The sequence below is a fragment of the Dendrobates tinctorius genome, unplaced genomic scaffold (genome assembly GCF_039654945.1).
Source record: "Dendrobates tinctorius isolate UK_male_01 unplaced genomic scaffold, ASM3965494v1 ptg000060l, whole genome shotgun sequence".
NCBI lineage: Eukaryota > Metazoa > Chordata > Amphibia > Anura > Dendrobatidae > Dendrobates > Dendrobates tinctorius.
In genome coordinates this window covers 7,703,717-7,718,052 of record NW_027361728.1, presented here as the reverse complement: position 1 = coordinate 7,718,052, position 14,336 = coordinate 7,703,717, and the positions used below count along the sequence as shown (strand labels likewise).

The 14,336-nt window shown below is 41.2% G+C and overlaps 1 protein-coding gene across 1 annotated transcript in view; it reads left to right on the top strand.

The window, feature by feature from the left end:
- The window catches only part of LOC141092485 (probable cation-transporting ATPase 13A4), a 90,844-nt gene that overhangs the window by 55,314 nt on the left and 21,194 nt on the right, over positions 1-14,336 (top strand). Inside the window, exons 16-20 of the mRNA XM_073578657.1 lie at positions 3,514-3,670; positions 9,766-9,880; positions 12,484-12,608; positions 13,308-13,471; positions 13,587-13,712. Of these exons, the coding sequence (XP_073434758.1) occupies positions 3,514-3,670; positions 9,766-9,880; positions 12,484-12,608; positions 13,308-13,471; positions 13,587-13,712 (687 nt within the window). The remainder of the gene's footprint in view (positions 1-3,513; positions 3,671-9,765; positions 9,881-12,483; positions 12,609-13,307; positions 13,472-13,586; positions 13,713-14,336) is intronic.

Below are 14,336 nucleotides of genomic sequence, written 5' to 3'. Positions count from 1 at the left end.
TCAATGTGTACAGACTGGATTCCTGCAATCCTTGGAGTTGGCAGAACACGTACAGCGCCACTCTCAAGATGTGTACCTGGCTCCACAACATTTACCCAATGGGCAGTGACGGAAAGGTATCGTCTCTGTCCATGGTTACTGGTCCATGCACCGGTGGTCAGGTGGACCTTGCTACTGATGGCGTTTAGTAGCGCATGCTTAATTTTTCCCTCCACATGCTTTTGCAGGGCAGGGACGGCTTGCCTAGTGAAATAAAAGCGGCTGGGCACATTGTATTGTGGGACTTCCAATGCCATGAAGTTACGGAAGGTGTCAGTCTCCACCAGCCTGAATGAGAGCATTTCAAGGGCCAGTAGTTTTGCAATGCCAGAATTCAGAGCCTGTGCTCGGGGATGTTTTGCCGAGTATGGCCGCCTTTTCTCCCATGCCTGTGCTACCGATGGCTGTAGAGTGGCCTGGGAGTGTGAGGATGACAGGGAACATGGTGCTGTAGGTGGAATTACACTGGGTCTCTGTACAACAGTGCCAGCGGTTCTTCCATGGCGATCCTGTGAGGAAGCCGAACCAGCTGTGTGTGAGCTGGAGGAAGAGGCTACAACACGAGCTGAAGAGGTGGAAGGTGGTGCTGTAGGTTGGCCTGCGTCTTCAGTATGTCTTTGTAACTCCACCACGTGCTTGGTCCGCACATGTTTCCACATATTTGTGGTATTGAGGTTGCTGACACTTTTCCCTCTTTTGACTTTCTGATTACACAGCTTGCATTTGACAAAGCAAATGTCATCTGCAACTGTGTCAAAAAAGGACAACGCACTGCAAGTCCTGGGAGCGCCCGTTTTGGGTTTTATAAGAGGAATGCACCTAATCGGTGCCGAAGTGGAGGCTACAGGCAACCAAGTCTGCCCCCTCCCTCTCCCTCCTGTTTTGGCCGTTCGGGGAATCTCTTCCTCAGAGCTGCTCCCACCACCTTCCTGTTCCTCACGCCATGATGGGTCAAGGACCTCATCATCTACACTACCCTCTTCAAACACCTGCTTCTCCTGGGTAGTCTCGCCAGCACAGTATGCACCAGAAAGTGGCACCTGAGTCTCATCATCATCATCAAATGCGTACTGAGGTATGCTGACCATAGGCACTGGCCCACCTGCCTCTTCAGATTCAGAGAGACAAAGCTGTTGCACATCACTGCATACTCCCTCTTCTTCACATTCTAGAATGCTGCTTGGCTGGCCCCCTCATTCCAAGCCAAGATATTCAGAGAACAGATGTAAAGATGGCTCCTGTCCAGGGCTCTCTGATTGCCTGGGCAATTTGGCAGGTGGTGAAGAGACAGATGGTTGCTCTTCAGTGCTGTGGACCTGAGAGGATGTGGAAGTAATTAAAGTCAATGAGTTAACTGCCATCCATCCGACAACGGCTTCTATTTGTTCCTCCCGCAGCAGTGAGGTACGACAAGCTCCTACAAAGCTGCGCATAAAGGACTGTTCCCTGGGAAAACTGGGGGATGCTGAGTCACTGGTGCCTGCAGCAGGCACACAATCCCCACATCCTCTCCCTGCTGAAACTCCACGCCCACGACCATGTGCCTTACTCCCTGCCTTCTTCATCTTGGTAGACTGATAAAGATAGGCAGAAAAGTACTGAGGGCTTAGTGTGCTTATTCCTGAACAGCTGCTAACAGGTATAAGAAACACTAATTTTATAAAGTGTGGACTAGACTTTAATATGAGCTAATGTGGTCTACACAACTGTAAAGTGGAGTGTTTGGTGAACTTTTTTTACATGTTTTTTTTCACAAAAAAAATGGATGTGACCAAAGATGTAAAAGCGATAGTATCACAAACTTTTTGTAGCTATTTCAATGCAGGAAGGTAACCTACAATGCAATAGATGAGGCTACAAAAAATAGGCTAATACTAATCTGGCTGGGGCTGCAGGGCAAAAGCCAGCAGATAGGCCCCTCTATCTACTCCTATATGGTGTTTGCAACCAATCTAGCTGGATACGGATGGAAGCACACTAATAGGAGAAATTCAGGAAAAATAAGCAGCACTACAGAAAAAAAGGACAATGTATGAGGCAGTGACACACGCTGAGCGGACTACAACCAGAGGTGGCTGCAGAACACTACAACGTGAGCTGCACTCACACACACAGACCTCACAGACAGCCGTGAACAGTGCAGAAAACTTTGCACTAGCACTGAAAGGCTGCAGAATGGCTCCGCTATCTACTCCTATATAGTGTTTGCAACCAATGTAGATGGATACGAAGAGAAGCACACTAATAGCAGAAATTCAGGAAAAATAAACAGCACTACAGAAAGAAAGGACAATGTATGAGGCAGTGACGCACACTGAGCGGACTAGAACCAGAGGTGGCTGCAGAACACTACAACATGAACTGCACTCACACACACAGACCTTGCAGACAGCTGTGAACAGTGCTGCAAGGCAAAAGAAAGCTACAGCGGTTGATAAAGTAGCCTGGGTAAAGCACTATATAGGAAATCGCTATCTCTAACTGTCCCTCAGAGTCTTGAACAGCAGCCTGTCCCTAACTGAATTCACAGCAGAGTGAACCCAAAATGGCGGCAGCGGCTTTTATAGTGCATCATGACATAATTTCAGCAGCCAGTCACAGCCATGCCATTAGTTAACATGCCTAACAGGATGTGCCCACACTTCTTAGGATTCCTTATTGGCTGAATCAAATCAAAGTGGCTCATAGCAGTATGGGAACTTCCGATTCCGGTATACAATATGCAAAAAGTATCGGAATTCAGTATCGGAATTCAGATACCGCGAATATCGGCCGATACCCGATATTTGCAGTATCGGAATGCTCAACACTACTTATGACTTGTGTTTGAAACTGTTAAACTGTAAAGTGCTGAAGAATATGTTGGCGCTATATAAATAAAGATTATTATTATTATTATTATTATTATCTCTAACCTCCAGCAATCTAGGGGCATCACGGTGGCTCAGTAGTTTGCACTGTAATCTTGCAGCACTGAGGTCCTGGGTTAAAATTCTACTGAGGACAACATCTAAAAGGAGTTTGTATGTTCTCCCTCAGTTTTCTTTGGGTGTTCTGATTTCCTTCAAAAGTGTGCTGGTAGGGAATTTACATTGTGAGCTCCAATGAGGACAGTAATGATAATTTCTGTAAAGTAATGGTGCTATAAAAGAAAGCATAATAAATAATTATGGTGAGTAAAGGCGTTATTTGGTCAGACATTTTTTATAGATCTATTCTCCATATTATCTCATAGCGAGGACCAGAACAGGGAACTACAGTTTCTTCTATGAAGTCCACGAACCCTGATATAGCATAAAGTTATTCTTAAAAAAAATAGTCATTTTTACTATATTCTACAAGTTAAAAGTTTCCCTTTAACATGAATAGGTAATTGGAATATTGAGATTAAAAACAACTGAAGAAATATTATTTGAAAAACAGCTGAAGAATATGTTATTGACACCTGCTTTAATCCAACATTTAACCCTTCAGGGACCAGCTGAAGGAATTGCCATCGTCCACCAGTTTCCATTTTCCTCTACTCTGCAGAGAATGTCTGTAATCACTCAAGAAGTCGGTCAGGATAAGCGAGTTGCATTTATGAAAGGAGCTCCCGAGATGGTGATAAAATTTTGCAAAGAGCAAAGCGGTAATGTAGTTCATTTCTGGTATTTTCTCTGTTTCTGAGCACAGCAATATGCATAGAAACTAACATGATGGCACACATACCATAATATGGAGCCATAGATGATGTGCTGTCATTTAGTGTCTCTTCAACAAAGCACAATAAGAAGGATTTTTTACTTAAAAGTAATGTTCACTTTTTTCATAAACCAATTGTACACATAAAAATAAAAGAAAACTTTGAGATGTATCTATTCAGAGACATCTTCTTTTTTCTCCTTCTGGACTGATCATTCATTCACCAACTTCTAAATCATTGGGTAAAATCTGTCTTTCCTACTAAATATACCGTATAAGAAATGACAATTGGTGCTCATAAAGTTGTATGGGGAACTGTAACTTTTATTATAGGTGAACTTGCAGCAGAATGTCTGTGTCTGCCTCTAGCTCTTTCCCCTCCAATAGAATTTTTCATGAACCAGCTTTCATTTCCTATCTCAGAAATGGGAATATCGGTTTTCATTGAATACAGATTTTACAGATTATCCCCATGATTTGAGAGTGAAAGATCAATTCTGAAGGTGAAAGAAACAAATTTATCTGATGAGATATATTAAAAAGTAGATTATTTTCATGTTAATAATATTCATACTAATGATATTTAAAATAAAAATGAAAATTGTGGTTCATTACTTTTCTTTTACAATAAAATGTTTTGAATTAAGGGGATTTTACAATGTATGAGGGAGGATTGCTTCCCTTTCTTCCCTTATTTATCATCCTTTCCTCTTTTTCCCCCCATTTATTTTCCTCTCTATGCCTTCAATTTCTCTTCTTTCTTCTCCTTTGTCCATTTCTTTGTAAATATCTATATTATTCTACAAGTTATCATTTATTTTTCCCTGTTTCCCCCATATTATTCCTGGTTGTAGCTTTTATTTTAGTTATGGTTACTTTTCTACCATCAGAGCAGAATTTACTGATATATGGGATGACAATAATGCAGCGTTTGACATATGTGCAGGGGGCCTATGACAGAAGAAAACTCTGTCTTAGGCCTCTTTCACATGTCCATTTATTTACCGGAAAAACCGGTACCGGAGATATCCGTGTGTCTGTGTGTATGTACTACGTGTGGCAGACGTGTGGTAACCGTCTGCCGTATCAGTACCACACGGACGAAGCGCTACAGTAAGCGCTGTTCCCCGGCAGCAGATGCTGAAGCCAGCTGTCATTCTTCTCGCCTGCTCCGCCAGCGAGCAGAGGAGAATGATGAGCGTTATATTAAAGTCCGAACGACAGCAGGTGGGGGTTGTGGAATACCTCGATCATCCGCATCTACTGTCACTGTTATTAGCGATTGCAGGTGTCGGATGATGTGGGTTAGAGTCCCAAAAGCCACCACCTGCTGTCATTTGGGCTTTAACCCCTTAACCTCCAAGGGTGGTTTGCACGTTCATGACCGGGCCAATTTTTACAATTCTGACCACTGTCTCTTTATGAGGTAATAACTCTGAAAGGCTTCCATGGATCCTGGTGATTCTGACATTATTTTCTCGTAACATGTTGTACTTCATGTTAGTGGTAAAATTTCATTCATATAACTTGCGTTTATTTGTGAAAAAAACAGAAATTTGGTGAAAATTTTGAAAATTTAGCAATTTTCCAAATTTGAATTTTTATGCCCTTAAATCACAGAGATACGGCACACACAAAAACTTAATAAGTAACATTTCCCACATGTTTACTTTACATAAGCACAATTTTGGAACCAAATTTTTTTTTAGTTAGGAAGTTATAAGGGTTAAAAGTTGACCAGCGATTTCTCATTTTTGCAACATCATTTTATTTTTATGGACCACATCACATTTGAAGCCACTTTGAGGGGTCTATATGATAGAAAATACCCAAAAGTGACACCATTCTAACAACTGCACCCCTTAAGGTGCTCAAAACCACATTCAAGAAGTTTATTAACCCTTCAGGTGCTTCACAGGAATTTTTTGAATATTTAAAAAAAATGAACATTTAACTTTTTTCACAAAAAAAATACTTCAGGTTCAATTTTTTTTATTTTACCAAGGGTAACAGGAGAAATTGGACTGGAAAAGTTATTGTGCAATTTGTCCTGAGTATGTTGATACCTGACATGTGGGGGGGACCACTGTTTCGGTGCATGACAGAGCTCAGAAGGGAAGGAGCGCCGTTTGACTTTTTCAATGCAAAATTGGCTGGAATTCAGATCGGATGCCATGTCATGTTTGGAGAGCCCCTGATGTACCTAAACAGTGGAAACCCCCCACAAGTGACCCCATTTTGGAAACTAGACCCCCCAAGGAACTTATCTAGATATGTGGTGAGAACTTTGAACCCACAAGGGCTTCACAGAAGTTTATAACGTACAGCGGTACAATTTAAAAATCATATCTTTTCCACAAAAATGATCTTTTCACCCCCAATTTTTATTTTCCCAAAGGCAACAGGACCCTAAAAGTTATTGTGAAATTTGTCTTGAGTACGCTGATACCCCATATGTGGGTGTAAACAACTATTTTGGGCACATGGCAGAGCTCGGAAGGGAAGCAGCGCCATTTGACTTTTTTGGCTGGAATTGAGATCGGACACCATGTCGCGTTTGGAAAGCCCCTGATGTACCAAAACAGTGGAAACCCCCCATAATTGACACCATTTTGGAAACTAGACCCCCCAAGGAACTTATCTAGATGTGTGGTGAGAACTTTGAACCCCCAGGGGCTTCACAGAAGTTTATAACGTACAGCCGTACAATTTAAAAATCTTTTTTTTTCCACAAAAATGATCTTTTCACCCTCAATTCTTACTTTTCCAAGGGTAACAGGAACTTAAAAGTTATTGTGAAATTTTTTCCGAATACACTGATACTCGATGTGTGGGTGTAAACGACTATTTGGGCGCATGGCAGAGCTCGTAAGGGAAGCAGCGCCATTTGACGTTTTTGGCTGGAATTGAGATCAGACACCAAGTCTCGTTTGGAAAGCCCCTAATGACCCCATTTTGGAAACTAGACCCCCTAATGAACTTATCTAGATGTGTGGTGAGCACTTTCAACCCCCTAGTGCTTCACAGAAGTTTATAACGCCCGGGCGTGAAAATAAAATTTTTTTATTTTTTCCACAAACATCATCATTTAGTCCCCAATTTTTTTTATTTTCCCTAGCGTACCAGGAGAAAATGGACCCCAAAAGTTGTTGTCCAATTTGTCCTGAGTACACTGATACCCCATATGTGGGAGAAAACTACTGTATAGGCACACGTCGGGACTCGGAAGGGAAGTAGTGACGTTTTGGAATGCAGACTTTGATGGAATGGTCTGCGGATGTCATGTTGCCTTTGGCGTAAAAGTAAAAAAAATCATAGTTTTGCACAAACATGATCATTTAGTCTCCAATTTTTTTATTTTTCCAAGGGTACCAGGAGAAATTGGACCCCAAAAGTTGTTGTACAATTTGTCCTGAGTATGCTGATACCTCATATGTGGGAGAAAACTACTGTATGGGCACACGTCGGGGCTCGGAAGGGAAGTAGTGATGTTTTGGAATGCAGACTTTGATGGAATGTTCTGCGGGTGTCATGTGCGTTTGGAGAGCCTCTGATGTGCCTAAACTATTGAAACTCCCCACAAGTGACCCCATTTTGGAAAGTAGACCCCCCACGGAACTTATCTAGATGTGTGGTGAGCACTTTGAACCCCCAAGTGCTTCACAGAAGTTTATAACGCCCAGGCGTGAAAATAAAAAAATCATATTTTTTTTCCACAAAAATGATATTTTTGCCCCCAATTTTTTATTTTCCTAAGGGCAACAGGAGAAATAGGACCCCAAAAGTTGTTTTTCAATTTGTCCTGAGTAGGCTGATACCCCATATGTGGGGGTAAAACACTGTTTGGGCGCATGGCAGAGCTTGGAAGGGAAGGAGCACCATTTAACTTTTTCAATGCAGAATTGGCTGGAATTGAGATCAGACGCCATGCTGCATTTGGAGAGCACCTGATGTGCCCAAACAGTGGAAACCCCCCCATTCTAACTCCAACCCTAACCCCAACACACCCCTAACCCTAATCTCAGCCCTAACCCTAGCCCTAACCTTAGCCCTAACCCTAGCCCTAACCCTAACCCTAATGGGAAAATGGAAATAAATACATTTTTTTAATTTTATTATTTTTCCCTAACTAAGGGGGTGATAACGGGGGGTTTGATTTACTATTTATGGTGGTTTTTATGTTTGGCAGCTGTCACACGGTAAAAGACATTTTTTATTGTAAAAATAGTTTTTGCATCACCACATATTGAGCTATAATTTTTCCATATTTTGACCCACTGAGTCATCTGAGGTCTTATTTTTTGCGGGACGAGTTAACGCTTTTATTGGTATCATGTTAGGACACGTGACAATTCTTGATCGCTTTTTATTACGATTTTTGGAACGCAGAATGAACAAAAACCAGCATTTCATTAATTTCTTTTGGGTGGTGTGTTTACACCGTTCCACGTGCAGTAAAATTGATAAAGCAATTTTATTCTTCAGGTCAGTACGGTTACAGCAATACCTGATTTATGTAATTTTTTATGTTTTGGCGCTTTTATGCAATAAAAACAATTTTATATAAAAAATAATTATTTTTGCATCGCTTTATTTTGCGAGCTATAACTTTTTTATTTTTTCTCTGATGATGCTGTTTGGTGGCTCATTTTTTGCGGGACAAGATGATGTTTTCAGTGGTACCATGGATATTTATATGCATCTTTTTGCTCGCACGTTATTGCACTTTTTGTTCGGCGGTATGATAATAAAACATTTTTTGCTTCGTTTTTTATTTTTATTTTTTAAGGGGTTCACTAAAGGGGTTAACTAATGGAACAGTTTTATAAGGCAGGTCGTTACGGACGTGGCGATACCAAATATATGTACTTTTATTGTTTTTTTTTTTATTTCCAAAAAATGAATTTATTAGGGAATATTTTTTTTTAAATTTATTCAGCGATTTTTTTAAAATTATTTTTACACTTTTTTTTAACTTTATTAGGTTGTCCCAGGGGGGACATCACTGTCCTGTGACAGATCTGTCACAGGCATTGAAGCAGACTTCCTCTTGCCTGCACTTTGCAGGCACTGAGGAAGCCAGCTCCCTGCAGGCCCTCCAAAGGTCCCCGTCACCATCTTGGATCTGGGGACCTGCAGGGAAGGAGCCCCCTGCAGCAGCGCTGCCCATTGCGCTGCTGTGGGGGGCTCAGGGAAGCACAGAGGGAGCCCCCTCCCTGCCGATTCTTCCCTTTAACCCCCGGTACACCGCGATTGTGTTTGATCGCAGTGTGCAAGTGGTTAACGTGTCGAGGGCGGTCCGTGACCGGCCCTGATACATTGTGCCGGGTGTCAGCTGTGATAATCAGCTGACACCCGGCCGCGATCAGCGGCGCTCACCACATGGGCGCCACTGGTCGCTGTGACATAATATCCCGTCCCTGGGGATTAAGTCCCAGGGCACATGGACGGGATAGTATGTCACATGGCAGAAAGGGGTTAATATAATGCTTATCATTCTCCTCTGCTCGCTGGCAGAGGAGGGGAGAATGACAGCTGGCTTCAGCACCTGCAGCCGGGGAACACGCTTACTGTAGCGCTTCTTCCCCAGTGCTGATGCGTGTCACACGGAGGACATCAATGTGTGTTCTCCATGTGCACGTGAGTGGGATGTTTTGCCGTCCATGCTGACGTCAAAAAATGGACATGTCAGCATGTTTTGCCCACGGACACACAGTCCGTGGAATCACACTGACATGCGCACAGACCCATTCATTTGAATGGGTCTACGTGAGTATGTGTCTCCAGTATGTGTTTAAACTGTCACTACACGTACCGGAGACAGGGGCATGTGAGAGGCCTTATTGATATTTCTGTATGAACTGGAGGTCTACAATGTCTTGTAAGTACTGTATTACAGCTCAGTGCTACTCAGAGCTGATAATACATATGCACCTTCTGTGAACAAGAATTTTATACGCAAAAAGAAAAATTAGAAAATATTGAACATTTTCAAAGTTTAGTCTTTAAAATTAAAATCCAAGTTTCTTCTTTTTAATTTAGTTCCAAAAGGCTTTTCACAAGAACTTCAGTTTTATACAATGAAAGGATTTCGTGTTATTGGCTTTGCCTACAAAACGTTAGATCAGAAGATTGGAGCAGATGGCAACTTTGTTAGGTATGGTATACCAATTTGTCAATATCCCATGTAAAGGGACATTGTCACCTCCGAAAACTGAAACTGAACTATTTCAACATTCACACTTGGACTTAGTACCTTCTTAAAATGACAGACAGTGTGTGTACGTGTTCAGCCTCAGCAGTGTCAGTATATTCAAGACTGGGGTTTTAGAAAAGGCTGTGCTTCAAAGCAAGCATTGTCAATCACCACATTTACATATGTAATAAAACTGTTAGTCCATACAACAAATTTACTACATTCTTCAGTACCAATATTGTTTTATAGGGTTTAATTCCTCAATGTGGCTGTCCGAAAAGTTAAATTTGAGTTTTGAGGGTGACAGAATCACTTTAATGCAAAAAACTGTGCATGTAATTTTATACCAAACATATCAACAAATGCCAGTGATCTATAGTTATAAAAGACATTAAAGTAGTACTGGGATGGGTTGAAATTGGATAATGCAGTAGAATGGTGCTATGAGTATTATGGGCAGATGCTGTCATCTAGTGGACATAAACGACCAGTGTAGGCAATTGAGGAGTGCAGGAACAAAAAGACAAGTGATTTATTGCTAGAGGGACAGCAAAGGACCAGACACACTAGAGACACATGACTTGGCTGTGGCGCAGGACAGAAATATAAAAACCGAAGGAAGAGAAGAAGATTGTGCTGGATAATAGCCAAGCTTCAAGAGAACATTTTAGAGGACGCAGATTATTTCCAGAAGATAAGACATCCTGCTTACTAGAGTGAAGATAGAACACTGCAGTGGTTCTGAACATGTAAGCAGTGGGGGATGTGAGTTTATCTCCTCTGAGACTGTAGACAACAAGAGAAGGCCTATTGATAGCTAAGACTATCTGCAGCCTGCAGTGAGAGATCGGGCCTAGGCTTGCGGTCTAGTTGCTTTTTACTTGCTAGATACCTGGTGAGCCAACTGCTACTAGAAGTTGGAGCAAGCTGATGGAAACCCTGCTGTTTCAACTTGGACACTGTCAGGAGACAAATCACCTAATCTTTATAAGCACACAAGACTGTGCATTTTATCCAAATATTAACAGACCCATATACCTTGTGTAACGCCAGAGAGTTAATTTGACCACTTGTGTGGGGGTGAATTATGCCAGATGTACTCTTCCTTTGTACAGTAAGTCAAGAAGCATGAGCCATGGTTTCATGTGAAATTGTCTGATGACCCTTTTTGCATGTTAAATTGTGGAATGCCTGCTGATTGCATCAGCCTCCTATGTTGTAATAGGCTGCACCACTTGGATGACAGTTACTGTATGCAATCTAATTGGACAATTCAACATTGAGGGAACAGCCATGACTACCTCTCCCAGTCCTGTGTCTTAATGCCTTGAAATGGGAGCTAATGGCTATTAAAGAGCATTGCTCCTGTCACAGGTGTAATTCTACAGGATGTCAGCCAAGGGACCAAGGTTGGTGGAATACAGATGTGCTTCACTGCCCAACACTGAATCCACATAGTTGTTTGGATACCTCAAGTTGGGATAAACAGGTTGCCTGGACACTTACCGCACTGTGATGTGTCAGCTTCCTAAGCTTGCCGCTACCTCCTCTGTGTGGGTGCCCACCAAAAGCAGGATACTGCTAGCTGGAGTAGTTGGCCCTGGATGCCCTGAAGTCAGTTCTAATCCCCGGCGAGCCAGCAGAAGGGGGGAAACTCTGTCATTTGCACCATCTTGTGTCCTCGCTAAGAATGCAGTATATGCTTATAACTGGTGGTGGCCCAAAATATTCTTACTGAAGTGTGATACCCTCACCCCGTTTTGTCTGAGCAGTGTTTTTCCCATGGGGAAGGAGGACAGGTGTTCAGTGGAATGAACCCCGGACTGTGCGGTCTTTCTTAAGACAGCCAGATCAGCAGCCGAGAGCACCCACTGACCCTAGTGTCTCCACAATTAATGCTGAGTCGATACACATTGTATTTGTCTTATGTTAATAATACTGTTTGAGCTTACCATCGCATTGAGTGAGTACCCTATACTGAGTTGACCAGTCTATGGTCAACCAAACCAGTTGAGTAGCACAAAACTCAGTGTGTCAAAGAGTCAGTGGCTGCGTGTTTAAGGAACAGACAGGGCCAATAAATCAGCAAATAGGATATTGGCATTGCAGTTTTCAGTGTGGGAGCACTGGATTTATTGTTGTTTTCTAAGTCAGTGCTTAGAGAACCTGGGCAAGTACTAGGGACAGAATTGTATCTGCGGAATTGAGAGCGCAGTCATAACACCAGATAGCCTGAACAGTTGTGAGCAAGATAGTTGTCATTTTCTCGTATTTTAATTTGCTTTGTCAGTTGTGTTTAAATAGTTTAATAAATAATAAACTGTTCTTTTATAACCACTGAGTTCATGTCTTCTGTGCCATTCTGTCTTCACATCAGTTTACATCATTTTGCACCAAACATGACAACAAGTATCAGTGATCTATAGTTATTAGTGAAGTTAAGTTAGTAATGGGATGGGCTGACTGATCTCTAATGACTACATTTGTACAGGAAGTATTGCAGTAGCTTAATCTAGAAGAAAAAGAGAGTAATTTAAGGATAATCAGTTTATTACAATTTCTAGGGAGGATGTTGAATCAAATCTGGAGTTTCTTGGCTTGCTTATATTAGAAAATCGACTGAAACCAGAAACAAAACCTGCTTTGCAAGAGTTGAGCACTGCCAACATCAGGACAGTCATGATTACAGGTAATTCACAGGAATGTTCTTTGCAAATATTACTTGTTCATTAAATTTATTTAAATTGTTCTCTCTCTAATCCAACGTGCAAACATAGGCTATCCTATTTATGAAGCATAGGAATAAACTTAGCTCCCACGGTGATAAAAAATGTAATTTAATGATCAAACTAAATTTATGTGGAAGCAGCAGGTCGATAATATTTGCATAGTTCTGCTCATTTAAATGTATTGTTACATGCCCCCCATTAAAATGAATGTCTATAGTATGGAATATATAGACAGCTCGGGTCTACCAGAGCAAGATTTGCACTTTGTGCGTGGCGCTTTGCTTTGCGTCAAAGAGGTAGGGTGACCTCAATATTCACATTTTGAGTACACTACAAGTCTATATATCTATATATATATATATATATATATATATATATAATGGGAATATGGAGGACACCCTACTTATATTTGTATTATATGGTATAACATTAAAGGGTATTATGTCATCAGTACCCCTACACCCTGTATACTGCTAAATAGGTGTTGGGGAAACATGTTAATTACTTATCTAGTGCATGCTCGGTATTGAGTTATCTGTAAAATGTCTTGTCATATTGAAGAAAGCCCCTTCCAAATCCCTCCGCTCAACTTCTTCTGCAGTCTACTGTGTGGACTGGATAGTCTACTGTTGGGTTACAGTCCAGTTTTACATCCACAGGGGACAATTTACAAACTGCCATAACAGTGGCAAGAACATCCGGCTTAGTCCCAGCGAACAGCAATGTCATCCTTGTAGAAGCTGAAGAGCCAACTGGACTGAGTTCAGCAAAGATTTCTTGGCATCCAGCTGAAGGACTTGATCACAATTCAGAAGACCAAACAGTAAGATGTATCTTTCACGCATTATACACCTTGCTAACTGCAGTACGGTCATTATAAGTACTTCTCATATGTTAAAATGTGAAATCTTTCATTATATTATATCCACATATTACAGGTGTCAATAAACATTGATATTGAAGGAAGAACAGTTCTAGAGGAGGCCCAGGGCAATTATCACTTTGCCATGAGTGGAAAGACTTATCAAGTAGTCCTGCAGCATTTCCAGAGTTTACTCCCAAAAGTAAGATATTTCAGAAAAATACTGGAAGTTTAGCAGATTTGTATAAAAGGCACCTTTTGTTACCATAAGTATATCATTTTTACCAAAGATGGCAATATATATGCATGAGATCAAAGACTGATACTGTTAGGCCATGTTCACTCCACTGGGTTTTTCTCTGCTATTTTCTAAAAACATTGTAAAATTAGTGCATTTTTATTGGGCTTTTTGAAAATCAAAGCAAAAAACACATAATTAAAGCATCATGTGAACATAGCTTGTTTTTTTACCTGTAAATGATGTCTAAAAACAAGTAATCTTTTTGAAAAACTATATTTCACCCTGTTCTATTTCCAGAATAAGCTGGCAGAATTGTCTGTGCAGTCCATCTCTTCTGCTTTCTTCCCAAAAATGTGCTGTTTCTCTAATAATACTCGTCCAGATTTTTTTTTAAACTCCCTTATAAATAAATGGAGAGAGAAGTATATGCACAGCCATACCTCCGTACCTGGTAGCATGAGACATGGTCCTATGGAACCTACAAACCTACAAATATGTCAGGATTCTCTAAGATGCAAATACATTTTTAAGTTTAGAAACAAATAAAATTGTATGGGAGAGTGCTTTAGGAATTCTTTGTGATCT